This window comes from Botryllus schlosseri, chromosome 13 (assembly GCF_051294905.1).
Source record: "Botryllus schlosseri isolate E-star chromosome 13, Bs_hap1, whole genome shotgun sequence".
NCBI classification, from domain to species: domain Eukaryota; kingdom Metazoa; phylum Chordata; class Ascidiacea; order Stolidobranchia; family Styelidae; genus Botryllus; species Botryllus schlosseri.
In genome coordinates this window covers 8755090-8770264 of record NC_137248.1, presented here as the reverse complement: position 1 = coordinate 8770264, position 15175 = coordinate 8755090, and the positions used below count along the sequence as shown (strand labels likewise).

Genomic DNA, 15175 nt, shown 5'->3' with positions numbered 1-15175 from the left:
TGAGCAATAACAATCGTTGATATATATTTTTCATCTGAATAAGTCACACACAATGTACAATGCGATAAGACCCAATGCGATGTCATGAACAGATACGAGGATGTCGAACTTCGCACGTCCGCCCATTCGCGCAGTCAATTCAACACTGAGCCGACCACGCAATCGTGATCACGTGATCTGATCACGCCGTGACTGCGTGATCTACGCATGCCCTGACCTCCTTACAAGATCGACAAATCAGTTGATAATAACATTATTAGTTTAATAATTCATATTAATACTTGTTAATACACTTAATTTCAAAATTTCCCAAGGGCGGAATTCACACCGGGCCGAGTTCACCGAGGGCCGGGTTCACTGGGCCGGGTTCACCGAGGGCCGGGTTCACTGGCAACCGCCCACATTAGGCTGTACCATGCTACATTGCATTGGATTGAACCAATTACATCCCATAACTACTTGAATCAAATGTGAAATATTAGAATGTATTTGTATACCTAGTTTTGAATGATTGAGTAGGCCCTTTTTTATCATAATAAGTGCCTCTGATTCGGTAACATATGATTGGCGATTGTTTAGTTTGAAATCCCATCAACGTAAGATAAGCAAGAAACATTCAATTCCTCAGATTTTTACCTTCTGTGTCACTAAACATGAACAAACATGAACTCGGAAAAAGTTTCATATTGGCAACTATCAACTAAGATAACGCGCCCAACTCAATGGTGTACTTCAGCAAGCATTTGACTGCAATAAAGTTTCAGTGAACCTGTACAAGTAGGCCTACATGTGTCATCAAGTGTTGGGTAGTTAGATAGGATTATATTACAAAGTATCAAGGTATGTAAGTTGCTTACTCTGTGGAATAGGATGACTAGATTGAAACCATAATTCTCATACTTACATTTCATACATTGCAGAAAACATAGCTTTTCTGTATTGACTGATTTTAAGTGCTGTAAAGCTGTTTGGAATTGACACAGAAATGCGGGTTTGTTTGTCAACAATGAAACATCGTTTCAGCCATATGTTCAACTGTTTGTATAAACAGGCACGTCCATGGCATTAACACTCCGAAATATTTTTTTGAAGCAACTTTTCTTCTATAGTAAGTGTGCTGTGAGTTTTATAAACTTTTGATTATGCTGCCATGTGAAAAAAGTTTGGGAACCACCCTCCTAAACCAAGTTCATTCAATTGTATTTTTATAGTCGTTGATCATTAATAGTAAGCGTATCACATATCTAAATTTACCTTGAATCCCGTTTCTTGAAACACATGCGATTGTAATGGCCGACGAAGAAATTCCTTCAAAGGTCCGAAAGACTGTTCAGTATGGGAGTATCGATGGCAGACTCATTGGATCCGGAGAAGAGGCTATCAGAATGGGGGTTGAAGCTGGAAACATTAATATCACAAACATGCAGGACACTATGGAAATGAGCGTGGAGGATCGAATAAGCCAGAGACAAGCTGAAATTCTAGCAGAATTCGAACGGAAAAAACAAATTCGACAGATTCATGTGACGACAGATGATAATGAAGTGCGAAGGCAGCTGCGTAGTTTCGGGCAGCCCATAACGCTATTTGGAGAGGGCCCGGCAGACCGTAGGGACAGGCTACGAGAGATTGTTGCGGAAAAAGGCGAAGAGGCCAAGAAACCTAGCAAAATATCCGAAAAAGAAATGATGGCAGCCAAAGAAAAAGAGGAACTTGCCAAAACAACGTGGTATCACGAAGGACCCGACAGTTTGAAAGAAGCACGAGTGTGGATCGCTGACTACTCTATACCTCGTGCAAAAGAAAGGTTGCAAAAGGCTAAACTAAAGCAAGACGAGTCTGCTACGCAAAAACACGCTCGAATTCACGAAGTTCACCGCCACATGCGAGCTGTCAGTAGCATCGGCAGCCAAATCGGTGATTCAAGGCCAATATCAGCATGCAGGTTCAGCCCGAATTCCAAAGTGCTAGCGACAGCTTCTTGGAGCGGTCTATGCAAGTTGTGGTCGATTCCCGATTGTGAAGAGATGAAAGTGCTACGCGGTCATGCCATCAATGTCTGTTCGATAGCGTTTCACCCACAAGCCACCATCTCCCTCGATGAAAAAGTGTGCTGTCTAGCTTCGAGTTCCGCAGACGGTGCGGTGAAATTATGGAATATGGAGTCCTCCGAACCTGTATCTGAGATTGACGGGCATGACATGAAGGTATCGAAAGTCGAGTATCACCCGTCGGGGCGATTCTTAGGAACGACATGCTACGACACCTCTTGGAGGTTGTGGGATTTGGAGGCAGAGGAGGAAGTACTCCACCAGGAAGGACACAGCAAAGGGGTGCACGATATCTCGTTTCAAGACGATGGTGCTTTGGCGGCGACCAGCGGTTTGGATTCCTACGGAAGGATATGGGATCTTAGAACTGGCCGCTGCATTATGTTTCTCGAAGGACACTTAAAGGAACTGTACGCCATCTGTTTCTCGCCTAACAGTTATCAAGTCGCCACAGGTAGCGGGGATAACACGGTAAAAGTTTGGGATTTGAGGCGAACCACCTGTGTTTACACGATTCCGGCGCATACAAATTTAGTGTCAAGCCTTCAATATGAACGAAATAACGGGGATTATTTGGTCACTGCTTCGTACGATTGCACTGCGAAGATTTGGGCGCATCCTGGGTTTATGCCGCTGAAAACTCTGGCAGCTCACGAGAATAAAATCATGAGCATGGACATATCGCCTGATAATGAATACATAGTGACGAGTTCTTTCGATCGCACCTTCAAATTGTGGTCTAAAGACATTATCGATGTATGATGTATGGCGCCGATTTGTCGAGTACGTCTGGTGCATGTATCCCTACAATGTTGGATTAGGTGAACATTATAATGTAATGTGCACTCATGTTCTTATTGTCGGTCTGTATTCCAGCGGAGTCAATTAATCATAAATGTATGTATTTCATAAGGCTGCCGTCTTTTTTTTAGAGATTATGTTATTATTTGTCTTTGTATACGGTTAAGTATTGCTAGATGCCTCACTAATTGTAGCTGAATATGGAAGAAAGTCAAGAAAAGAATACTCAAGAAAACAATGCATTATTTCCCGCTACTGTTCCGTCTAGCCAAGCGAGTGTGTTTGGAATTTTCACTCAAACTCCAGGAGGCACGTCGCATCCAACAGAATCCAAGCCGCTAAGGAAACTACCTCCATCAGCTCTCAACTCAATATTTGGCCAATTTGCCAGGGACAAACTTAGGCAAAGCTCTGAAAAAAATCAACAGGCTCTGCCATCCACTTCTGCATCACATCATGCCAGTCCTGGTACAAGCTCGTCAGTCCATGGGCCTCCGAGGAAACGAATGGGTAGCGAAATGCCATCTAACCCACCACCCTTTAGTCCTAATCCAGACTTGAAACGAAAGCAAGATTTTCTGAAAAGAATAGCGGCACAATCCATATTTGGTGCCAAACCATCTACTAGCAGGGCTTTTTCCAACAAAGATCCACGCTCTATCATCCAGAAACGTTCTTTTGAAGGTAGCACATCATCAGGGACAGAGGAAGAGAATTCGGCGCGGCTAGCAAAACGACGACTGCTTCGTGACGTGCATGCCGATAAAGCGTCGGTTCTAGGAAGGAGAAAATCTTCCTCGCAAGAGCAAGGATCTTCCCCTGTGCTCAAGTCTTCAGTATCGAGAACTTCGGAGGCGACATCTTCTCTGCCAAGGACAAGGAAGTCGTCCACGTTAGCGAGTCCGGAACAAATATCAGCTTTCAATGGTATAATATGTCACGAGGTCCCAGACCAAATGAATAACGAACATTCGCTGAGGCAACACTTTGAGAGATTTGGAACAACCACCAAAATTTCAGCTAATCCCGAAAAACGTGCTGCGACTGTAGTATTCCAAACCCACGACATGGCACAGGCGGCAAAAAGTCACGGGCAATACATGAACGGTTCCGAGTTGAAGATATTTTATTTGAAAAAGATTCGGAAATCATCGGAAAAGAATACGGTGATTCCTCAGTGCAGCATTCGGTCGTCGTTGAAACCGATTTTTGCGAGGAACGATTCCGAAAAACTAGCTATACTCGAGAAGATCGACGCGGCGTTGAGAAAGAAGATCGTCAGGCAGTCCAACATCAAAACGGCAAAATCGTGCAAGGGAACTTGCCTGGATATGTGTCCGGAAAAGGAGAGGTATGTTATTACCGTATTGAGGAGTTGAAGGGCAGGCAGGCTTGTCTAACCTTGTTTGAGGGTTTTAACTTCGTTTTCATGATACCACAGTCTACATATTGGTAGATCACTTCATCTGTTATAAATAATGTCTGTTCCTTGATCTTCAATTGAGAGATTCTAAATTGTTGATGAGTTTGAATTCCACTTATAAATTGATAGATCGATTGCACAAAGCAACTGGTAAGGTGTAAGAATATGTGTTTTGTCGTTAGTGAATTGATTCGGATTATGTAAGCATTGCTGTGGTAGAAGTGTTCTTTGTACTAGTGCCCTTAACCCAGGGGTCACCAAGACGCCGGCCGCATGCGGCTCTCCAGGTCATATTTTACGGCCCATGGCCTTATTTGAGATTTCAGAAGAACGCTTAGTAAAGCATTTTTGAAATTGTCAGTTTAAAAATAATGTTGTTGCTGTTCAAAATAAGCTATTTTCTTGTTCCCAATATCACTATTCCCCACTAGCTGGTACGGCTTCGGCGATGTTAATAGCATTCCATGAAGGTATGATATGCAATGGCACCGACACTGCCCAGACCGAGACGCTTAGAAAACGACTTGTGGCTACCCAACAAGATCAAGCTCTGCGACGAGATAGTTTTCCAGCAAGTACTGTGTCTAGCTAACCCCATCATCGACTCTTTAATCGCTGAAAAGTGTTGTATCGTGCGCAGCTCGGAGTTCAAAATATATTGAAAGTGATGATTCTGACATTTTTGTTATATTTGTATATCTTTAATAAAATATTATTTGTTGTGCTAACTATAGCAATGCCCGTCGTCCATGCTAGACAACAGCGTTGTACTGATATAGTTTTTAAAATGTGATTGTTGAACTGTGTGGCCTCTTTTATCTCGCGCCCACCACGAAATTTGAAAAGTGGCCCGTGACCTGTTTTGAGTTGGCGACCCCTGCCTTAACGTAACCAGTAACCTATATTGTATATTATGCCAAATTACACGAACATATATTTGAATCAATTTGGAGTCGTTAATTCTGAAATGATTTCAAACTATTTATAACTAAATAACATCCAATTGGCAGAAGCAATTAACTTGAGCCTAAAATGTATGGTACTTTGCAGTTTGAAATTTCTGAAATTAGATTTTATTTCAGTTCAAATTTGACGTTGTTGAATGCCACACATATTTCACAGGTATCTGCGGCAAGAGAGGAAAATTTTAGCGATATACGAGACTCACGGAGACAGCGTCGACCACGCTCGAGCTGTGAAAGAGTACAGTCGCTCGTCCGCAGATCAGGAAGAACCTTTACCGCATGAGCTTCGTCCCGGGCCGGTCTTGCAAATGACAATGCATTACCTCCTCTACGAAATGATGCCGCGATTGTACGATGGTCAGATCGCGGACTGGTACGACTTTCTGTGGAATCGCAGTCGCGCAATACGAAAGGAATTATCGGTCCAGCAGATTTCTGACATCACAGCTGTGCGTATCAATGAACAATGCGCACGATTCCATATATTTTGTGCCCACGAATTGTCAAGTCAGGACCGGATGGTTTTCAGTCCAAAAATTAACAATGAGAATTTGGAGAAAACGATGAAGAGTGTGCTGGATTTGTATCAGGATTTGTATTTTAGTACTTCGGACAACAGGAGTCAACTGCCTTTGGAAAACTCCAATGTTCCGGAACTGTTCAGTTATTACATCTTGCTGAATTTGAACAGAACAGCAGATGTGTTGAATGAACTTCAAAGCTTACCCCAAGCGATACGCCATGATCCGAAATTAAGGTTGGCGATTCAAGCCTTCATGGCTCTTCATGATAACAATTACGTCAATTTTTTCAACGCCGTACGGCATGCCACGTTCCTGCAAGGTTGCATTATGCATCGGTACTTTGGTCAAGTGCGGAGAAAAGCTTTGTACACTATTGCGAAAGCATACGGTCTTGCACAAGATCGGAAGACTGTCCTGTTTCCGGCGCAAGATCTGGCAAGGATTTTATATTTCAATGGCATGGCCGACCTGATGTCATTCTGCCAGCACTATAACATCCAGCTGAATTCTGACGGCATGTTGGAGTTGAACAGGTGATTATGAAATTATTTCATGTGTCTACAGAAGAACTCCAACTTTCAGCTTTTTATAGGGCAGGACCAGATGAGAGTGACAGCGATCCTCCAGTTTTTCTTTCCGATGAAGTAAAGAAGAAGTTACAAAATCCAAACATAGCCGAAATCATTGCCAACTGTGCCCTGTCACCATTACGGCACCAGCCTTACTCGAGTTTCGATGACACTGGAAGGTAGAATTTATTATTTCAACTTGCTATTGTAAATATCGACTGATTCGTGTATTTCAGATATATCGGAGAGTATTATTCGCTACTTACTTCAGAAACATTCACCGAGTCGGCCTCCAAGTCCCCCACCAAACTAAAGGTATGTTCTCAGTCTTAGGTGACACATATGATTGGATTCATCTGAATTTGCAAATTGTGGCGGTGCAGACCGAATTTTATAAAATTATTATATCCAGTTTATCTTTCAGCGAGAGTGAGGCTCGAAATATGTTATTGATTTTCTCCCACGGGAATTAGTTCAACAGGAATCCAATGCCTGGGGGCAGTTTAACGAATGACACCAGTCTACCCATAAACTTTTTTCTACTTGGGACAAAATTTGAATTATTGAAAGTATTTTATTTTCAATTTTATTTATTTTGTTTATAAGTGGAAGTAATAAAAAAACCTGTAGTGTAAGTAGGAAAAGTATGTTTGAATACTTGAAATCACTCAAACTGACGATGTCTTCTTCTGCAGTTAATTTAACAATACCGAATGTATTGCCTGAAAGTTGTGTTAGTATCTGTGAGCATCGAGAAATATCTATTGCCTTCTGTGAAATTAATTTTTTTGCTCACAACACCATCTTTTGATTACAGAGTCTCCCGTCTGGAGTGAGCATGGTAAACGTCAAAAACATTGCAAAACAGCTCTTTCACGAGGTCATCGACGAAACCTGTCTCGCCCTGGCCAAGCAAACCCATCTCGATTGTAACACGACTGTCGTTTATCGAAGCATATCTGAGGAAACCCTCAGTACCTGCATCAACGAGGTGGCCGTGGACTCGATCAACGCAATCAAGGAAGAGCGAGCGAGAGAGGAGTTGCTAAGGAAAAGACAAGAGGAAGAGAGAAGAAGGCAGCAGCAGCTGGCACTCGAAGAAATGAAAAGAAGAGAGATGCAGATGCTGGAGGAGAAGAGGGAGATGGAGAGAATGAGAAAGGAGAGAGAGATGAAAATGTTTGAGTTGCGAGAAGAAATGTCCCACGGTATCGCTGATGAAATATGTGAAACGGTTGTTAGGTCTGAGGTGCACTCCGTGGTTGAAAACGCATGGAATGCAGCCAGAATTGAGATGTGGTCAGCAGAGGAACTGGAGTTTGTTGAAGATAGCGTCATCTCGCGATCCGTGATCGAAATCTGCAAATCGACTCTGAAGGAGATGAGGAAAGAGAAACATAGCAAAATTGAAGAATGCATCTCGCTCCTGAGAATGGGAGGATATTTTCGAGTGTGGCAAGCACGGAAGTTTACTCGTCTCAAATTCAAGATGTTGCGTCAGACTTTTCCTAGCGTGCCGCTTTTCAAAGATTTAAAGTCGCAGGTGTCTGAACTCATGCCGAATCGACCGAAAACTCCCTGTTGGCAAGGATCGAATAATTTTGCGATAAACCCGAACACGGACACTTCTGTACGGTCACCGATGGAAATAATGAAGTTACGGGCGCTGTGCGGTAAGATGTTGGATGAGACCGGGAGTATTCTGACTCGGAGATACGACAATGGTGGATGTTCACTGCGATTTTGCGATATGCTTAGAGATGCGCAAAGAAGACGAGGCTATACGAATGAATTGACATGGAAAATTGCGGTTAAGTTACCCGGTCAGCATACCGCCCATCAAGGGCTGGAATCTTGGTTGGCGAAGATATTTTTTCCATCAAACAAAGACACTTCCGTGTTCAGAAACGATAAAGGCTCGTCGGTTTTGTGTCAGAGAATATCGGACAGTGATAATGCTAGATCCAAGCTGCTTGGTTCATTTAGCTTGGTATTGTGCTTGTCAAAGCCTGATCTCACAGAGCTTCCCGATCAAAGGTACTGGAATGCGGTACGAATTGAACTTGAGTTTTTAGTAGAAAACAGGCCCACGGTTCCAGCGATACCTTTGTTGGTGGTCGCGTTAGGTTGGGAGTGTAGTGAGGAAACTCTCAATTGCGAACTGGGTTTCTCGCTGTTGAGTTTCGCGTTTTCTCGATGGAAAATCTGCATCCTGGATGAAGGCGTGGACAAAATTCTGCTGAATTATGACACCATCAAGGAGGGAGTGAAATTTTTATTTGATGACATTCCACAGCTGCCTGAAATAGTGACGATGACTTTGAGAGAATTGGTGGAAGACACTCTGGGGAAAGAGTATGTCCTGCCTCTAGCGCAGTACACGACGCTGTGTAAAAAAATGTTTGTGGAGCCGATGCATCCTAGAACGCAGATAAAATTTTACAATTATGTCATCGAATGCTTGGCGAACGTTGTAAGCCATCGAGAATTGAGTGAGATATCATGGCCTCCGTGTGACGATGACACTACAATGTGCCGAGTGGGATGGAATCAAGAAGATAATCTAATGCAGATGTTTACTGTTGTTAACAAATGTAAGTTGCCTCCGTTGCCGGCAGATTTCGAAATCACCTCCGCACACGACATCACAAAGTATGCGATGGAATATGCCAGGCTGGTGTGTCCGCTAAGTCCGTCGGTTATTTCGATGGTTCGCGACAAATTGGATTCAGAGCTGTATAAATTCAAGGATGAAATCTATCTCGATGACTCCTTTTACAGCGACGAGAAAGATTTATTGAAACTATTCGACTGGCATTCCATTATAGACGTCATAATATCCGAGCACCTTACGGAAGCACTATATCACGAACGTAATGTCGGCGACACAATGCTCACATGTCTAGCTGATGACTTGAACAGCATTGATAAGTATGAAGAATTTGAAAATATGTTGCGCAAACTTGACTACGCTGCACTCAAAGAGCCCGAGTTGTCAAGAACTGCCGTATCTGTTCGGCCTGAATTCAGTAAGATCGTCGACGATAAGTTCAGTGTATTGGAGTATTCATTGCCAAACTCGACAGTTAACGTCACAGCTGTTTCTTTTAGGCCCGAATTCAGTAAATTTGTTGACGATCACTTCAGCGAATTGGAGTATTCGTTGCCCAATTCCACAGTAGACACGTCCTGGATTGGTGGCAAGGTTGACACGTCAGGAGAAACCGATATGCTGCTCTCCGAAGCGAAAATGGAACGAAAACTGAGCAGCCTCATGACCGAGCGTCTTTCAGCCCTGGTCAATGAAGGCAACATGGATTTCATGCATTGAACAGTTCTACAAGATATTGAGGCCTTGATCCATTGTCTTGCACCGTCTTATTTTCAGCATTATTTTGATTGTTGTTTCATGCATAATTGTGAAATCGTGGATTGTTTTTGCTGTGCCTGTATGGTTTCAAGGTTGTGCCAAAATCACCACGGGCATGAAAAAATACCGAACCGTGAATGAAGGGTGACTGCACTATTTACCAACTATGCTGGTTCATGACAGGACATCGGTGACCATTGATGCTCATAATTTTGTGACCTGAAAACCCTGATTTTTCATCACTGCCTATGATTTGTTTCCAGTTGCATAGTTCGCTCGAATTTTTATAAATTTTCAATAAACCACATAGTCCAATTACTGCTAACAGACAAAACCAGTAGTAAATCAGGAAATACATTGGGCGGCACCCAATGTGTAATTCCAACACTCAGGTCTTCATAAAAGTCCTCTATGATTACAAACGCTAATCTTCATAAAGCCCTCTGCTACGACTATAAACGATGACTTACAACTCGCGAAACAGAACACATAATTTATTTTGAAGCAACAGATATAGAATACATTTGAGTTTGTACCTGACCATAAATATACATCAGCAGCCGCCAGTCACAGTGCGATCCAGTATTTATCCTCGGTTCGAAGGACAATGGGTGCGATACTGAAGTTGCGACTAAGAGGCTGCCTGTGTAGATGAGACGGGCTGCACCTGTCAAAGACAATAACACACAGAAAATCGAACTCGCAGCCGATTAAGGCCTAGTGACGGAGTGTAAATAGCTCGTCGGGATTCTCATTTATGCTGAGAAGAGCTGAAACGACAATCAATAACAGGGTTACGTGCAAGGTTCCGAGGCAGTGTCAGAGTATTACATACGTACCTTTTGAATCCTGCAAACGGTCCGCACGGAGCACTAAGATCGCGCTCAACTATAGTGTCAAAGTCAAGCATCAAAAAACTACACGAATCCTGCCCGGATGACTTCATTGGACGGCTCATCTTCTTGGGGGGGAGGTTTTCTATTTCACATAACATATCATCGTTCCAGGAAATCGAACTAGTTCTCGGTGGCGGTGGAATCGCAACCTTCGTCAGGTCCAACATGCTGACAAGCGTCATCAAGCGACCGACCTCACTTTTCAGTTGGTCATGCTGACGAGACAGCGCTTCGAATCTTGGCTTCAACTCGACCTTCCTTCGCACAATAGTGGCCAGGACCGCTTGACCTTCAGGAATCATCTTGTAATGAACGCCTTCTCGCCACTTGGGTAGTCTGTCCTTACGATGATGCATATCGCTAGCCATTTTCACAAAGATGCCGTTTTTAGGATTCAGATCCGTTATGCTTTCGTCTGATTTTGTTTCCTTCAAACTTTGTAAATATTTGATCGTTTTCGTTTTTCTCCGGTGAACCAATTTCCAAAGACTTCTATTTTCCTGAAGGATATTGTACATGCGCCGGCTCTCTTTGTGAACCTTCTGGAGTTCACGTTGCAGTCTACGGACGGTCTGTCTACGTTTCGGTATCTGGCAAGCTAATCCATCCTTCTCCTGCCGCAAAACCGTCCTGTAGAAGTACATTTTACGGACGAATTTCAATTTCTTGTCAAGAGGTTTCCGTAAAAAGACCTCATAGCTGATTTTTCTGCGTCGAGTCCAAGTCGACCAACAAGGGGGTCTCAGCATTAAAGCCTTTGATATTTGATGGGGGGAATTTTCCAAACTTGCTTCCTCCGCGTCATCGTCAGTTGTATGCGCGCTGTCCGGTTGTTCAGTACTCGACACATTTCCTGAAAGATATATATTTTCTAGACATCCCAGGGTGATCACAAGATTAGAAACAGTAAAATAGCCGCATCATGATATCCAGAAAACAAACAGAAATTCAAGGGAAATGATGCAGTGCCTCAAAATATCAAATCGGTACCGTTTTCCTGCTCCTCATGTCTGGGCCTTTTTCTGCTAGTCTCCAAGGTTGTAGAGCTGCCCTCATCTCCTGAAACCGACGCAGATGTCTCCTGCAAGGAATCAAGAAGATCACATTTCGTTGCAGTGTACATCTGGTCTGTCAGCATTATAGTCAACGTCAGTCGTTAAAGGAATTTATCTAAATCAACTCCACCGATGCTGTCCACAGTGTACTGTACAGTGATTCTGCAGTCTGCACCCAGTCAATTCTACTTTCGGTAATTGGTAAATTCAAATCCTTATACATCAGTCAAATTACGTGAAATACGATTACTGGTCACCAAATTCATATAGTGTCTACGAAGACTGTGGAATCCTGTCCAAATTTATATTTTCAATTGGAAAGCTTCCAAGCACTATGTGAATCACCATCTCATAAATGTCGTGGAAGGAGTAATATTAAACTATCAATATTTCAAGAAACATAATAGTTCCCGGTACCCCTATTTGCGTTCACATTTGACGGATTATATATATTCTACAAGAGAATGCTCAGTTTACCCTACAATCAGTATTTCTTTAAGTAACTGCTCCAAATGCCTTTTATCACAGATGATAGGCTCGTCTATAGGTAAGTGCAATTGAAGAAATATGACAAATGAACTTATTACCTCCATTTTTCTTTTGGTAATGGAGTAAAACCTCTCTTGATGCGCATTTACATTCACCCATGCTGTGGTGAGTTTTTCAAACCAGGCTGCTCTCGTATTCGATGACATATTCACAGTTTCTGTGTAATGTGCGTGAAGCCTCTCCTTACAGTCCTACATACATGAGAATGTTGACAAAAGAGCGATACTGATACCATAAACGCACTAACCTGAACGTTTTCGTCATTGATACGATGGTATAATTTCTCATATTGATCTTGATTAATAGATGGTAATACATTCGAAGGTTCAATGTTCATAACACGCAACTTGTACTCCAATGCGTCTTTCACACTATATTGAGCAGGCATTGGTAGTATCTCTTTGTGTTTTCGCATATTTACAATATTGAAGATCTTGCGATCTGCACATGAATGAATGTAAAAGTTGTTGAAATTATTAGATTCATGAATCAAGACTTGCAACAAAACACGGACGTTACTACCTTCATTGTCATTATACATTCAGTGCCACACAAGAATACTGTTAAATATATGTCAAAGTGTGTCTTAAATATTACATTCCTTATCAAATTACCACTATTATCTTAAGTTGACCGGACCATTAACAAAAATTATGTTCAATCAAATCCAGATAGGGCCAACAGAATATCAACAATTAGCCTATTGGTTCCCCATCCCAGCTATCAAATTATAACCGAGTAGACCCACCTTTAATTTGGAATGATAGCGTTTCTGGTGTGATGATGATAACATGGAGGAAAGCCATTCTCACATTGGAGCCATGCTTAGAAACACTTTGGCTTCCAGTTTCTGAATGATACTCGGAAAGACCCAAGTCCACAGTTAGTTGTGATGTAGGAAGTAAGTACATAGAGCTGTTATTCCTCAGTGGTATGAATGCAACCACAGCCTCCTGGACCAGGAGAGCAACCAGTTCTTGGAACATATTAAATCCAGGTCCCTCGTCGGTTGGGTACATTGTGAAGGTGTCGAAACGGCGACCATTGTGCGTAACTGCAATATAAATATACAAAAGTTCTTGAATACCACTTTTATTTAGCACAATTAGGGTCGATCGGTAATAGCATGAACTGAAATAAACATGTCATGATAAGCCTTTTAGCCGACACGCCCGACAGGCTATTGGTAGCCTACATACCATTGCACTTTTCACTTGCACTCGCCAAAGAAGTAGGAAGTTGTCGATGAAGTACATCTTGTGCCAAGCAACTGCTGATACTGATATTGCAATCCATATTTGCAACATTGAATGCCGAGTCCAGATTTGTGCGAATCTCAGCGGCGCAAATTTCCTTATTTTTGATTGATAACCTGCCTCTCCAATGTCTGAAGACTAACGTGGACGATGGTGGAAAATTAGTCACAGTGGATTCGGTGTCTGCCAAGTCAGCCATCAAAATACAGCAATATAAAATCTAAAGAGTTGCAGCACCAAAAACCAGAACCCTGTTAAAGGTAATTGTAAAATGAAATATAATATTAATTTTCAATTAAAAATGCATAAAAATGAAAACCCATCTGTGCATTGACATGCCATCTCATCAGTCTGGTTCTGGCCTAAACTGTTAACCCAATACCTTGTGGAATACCATCTATTTCGTGAAATGAAGAATAGCATGATGACTATATAGTCTGTCGTTGACCGGACCTCGATTCATTTCATTACCGACACATGCCAGTTGCTTTTTCATCGCTAGTCTTAATAGCTGTTACTGTTAAGTAAGTGTGCATTGTTACTTGACATTCTTATTTACCTGTTTTAGCTAGGTCCAGGCGGGAGCTTGAAATTAAGTAACCCTACTGAAGGTTGCTGACTGCCGAGCTGAAACAGTATCCCTCTACCATAGAGTCGCCAGCTCGTCCTCGGTCATCCTGGCGCAATCTTTGTGATCGGGTGAAGCATTACACATGATCACGTAAAGCACTATTCTCGCGAATATTAACCCTTAGCCTGGCCAGTATAACATGATGGTTGAGTCGTAAAAATGGTTGATCAAATCAGAGTGTACTCAAAGGTGGTGTGGACACAGAAAAAAATTCTCTCGTTCACGCTTCACTTGGGTAGTCGAGATTGTTATTTTCGATCCGTTTACTGTACTGATTCAGTGCAAAAGCCGGTATTAGTATATGTTGATTTGGACGATGTTTCATAACGAGACGGGTGACAAGATGTTGTATATGGTATATCTTGATGATGTTATCTAATACTGTACCAAGTTTCAAGGTCCTCACTTCATGATTAGGGCAGTAATTTCGCTATCGAAGTCGACCGTGTATGTAGAGACATGCAGCTGCCGCGTCTGGCCTCTCGAATCTAGCCTACCGCATATCAGAATTTACGCAAAAGCCGGCACTGGCCGGTGTCCATTTTTCCGCATGGTATATCTTCATGATGTCATCCAACACTGATTCAAGTTTTAGGGTTGTAACTCAAGGATTGGGGTGTACTCATCGCTAACGAAATTACTGCCCTAATCATTGAATGGCAGCCTTGAAAATTGACACGTTAGCTGATATAATCAAGATATAACACGCGGAATCTTGTTTCCCAACTCGGTATATAGAACACTGTCAAAATCAACACACATCAATAGCGACTTTTGCGTAAAATCTGCTATGTGGTAGCCTAGTTTTAGTTTAGCGCACACCTTTATACATAGTCGATTCGGACAAGGCAATTACTACCCTACCCTAATGCGTGATAGCCTTGAAACTTGGTACATCGTTAGCTGATATAATCAAGGTAAACCATACGAAATCTTGTCTCCCAAATACTTATAGAACACCGTCAAAATTAACACATATCAATAGCGACTTTTGCGTAAAATCTGTTATGCGGTAGCCTAGTTTCAGTCTGACTCTCACCTAGGCATTTTCGAATTCGATAAGGCAATTACTACCCTAATCAATG

General features: G+C 42.3%; 3 protein-coding genes across 5 annotated transcripts; 2 read left to right on the top strand and 1 right to left on the bottom strand.

The window, feature by feature from the left end:
- On the bottom strand, window positions 1-14149 carry LOC145454799 (uncharacterized). Of its 3 annotated transcripts, none has more exons than XR_013920233.1 (8): window positions 14019-14147; window positions 13403-13710; window positions 12952-13257; window positions 12451-12644; window positions 12242-12394; window positions 11590-11680; window positions 10240-11452; window positions 1-4362 (listed from the first exon to the last, which is right to left on the bottom strand). XR_013920233.1 is itself a non-coding variant. In XM_080332783.1 (8 exons), the coding sequence occupies exons 2-8, from the start codon at window positions 13656-13658 to the stop codon at window positions 10455-10457; spliced, it is 1929 nt and encodes a 642-aa protein (XP_080188909.1). In that variant the 5' UTR covers window positions 13659-13710; window positions 14019-14149; the 3' UTR covers window positions 10182-10454. The 3 variants fall into 3 exon arrangements, 2 of the variants coding, with proteins under 2 accessions (XP_080188909.1, XP_080188908.1); XM_080332783.1 differs by lacking the exon at window positions 1-4362 and having other exon boundaries at window positions 10182-10473; window positions 10543-11452; window positions 14019-14149; XM_080332782.1 differs by lacking the exon at window positions 1-4362 and having other exon boundaries at window positions 10182-11452.
- Window positions 1290-2984, top strand: LOC145454800 (U4/U6 small nuclear ribonucleoprotein Prp4-like). Its single transcript, XM_080332784.1, has one exon. It carries the CDS (start codon window positions 1290-1292, stop codon window positions 2811-2813), a length of 1524 nt encoding a protein of 507 aa, XP_080188910.1. The 3' UTR covers window positions 2814-2984.
- On the top strand, window positions 3053-10018 carry LOC145454798 (germinal-center associated nuclear protein-like). The gene is made up of 5 exons (XM_080332781.1): window positions 3053-4203; window positions 5398-6297; window positions 6357-6512; window positions 6570-6648; window positions 7151-10018. The coding sequence occupies exons 1-5, from the start codon at window positions 3053-3055 to the stop codon at window positions 9662-9664; spliced, it is 4800 nt and encodes a 1599-aa protein (XP_080188907.1). The 3' UTR covers window positions 9665-10018.
- Window positions 14150-15175: the final 1026 nt, after the last annotated feature.

Bases quoted from the DNA above. Each gene is read 5' to 3' on its own strand.
- LOC145454798 (XM_080332781.1), top strand. From the start codon at position 3,053: ATGGAAGAAAGTCAAGAAAAGAATACTCAAGAAAACAATGCATTATTT. The intron at 4,204-5,397 runs GTATGTTATTAC...CATATTTCACAG, and splicing joins ATGTGTCCGGAAAAGGAGAG to GTATCTGCGGCAAGAGAGGA. The intron at 6,513-6,569 runs GTAGAATTTATT...CGTGTATTTCAG, and splicing joins AGTTTCGATGACACTGGAAG to ATATATCGGAGAGTATTATT.
- LOC145454800 (XM_080332784.1), top strand. From the start codon at position 1,290: ATGGCCGACGAAGAAATTCCTTCAAAGGTCCGAAAGACTGTTCAGTAT.
- LOC145454799 (XM_080332782.1), bottom strand. From the start codon at position 13,658: ATGGCTGACTTGGCAGACACCGAATCCACTGTGACTAATTTTCCACCA. The intron at 12,645-12,951 runs GTGGGTCTACTC...ATTCATGTGCAG, and splicing joins GCTATCATTCCAAATTAAAG to ATCGCAAGATCTTCAATATT. The intron at 11,453-11,589 runs GTACCGATTTGA...TATATCTTTCAG, and splicing joins ACATGAGGAGCAGGAAAACG to GAAATGTGTCGAGTACTGAA.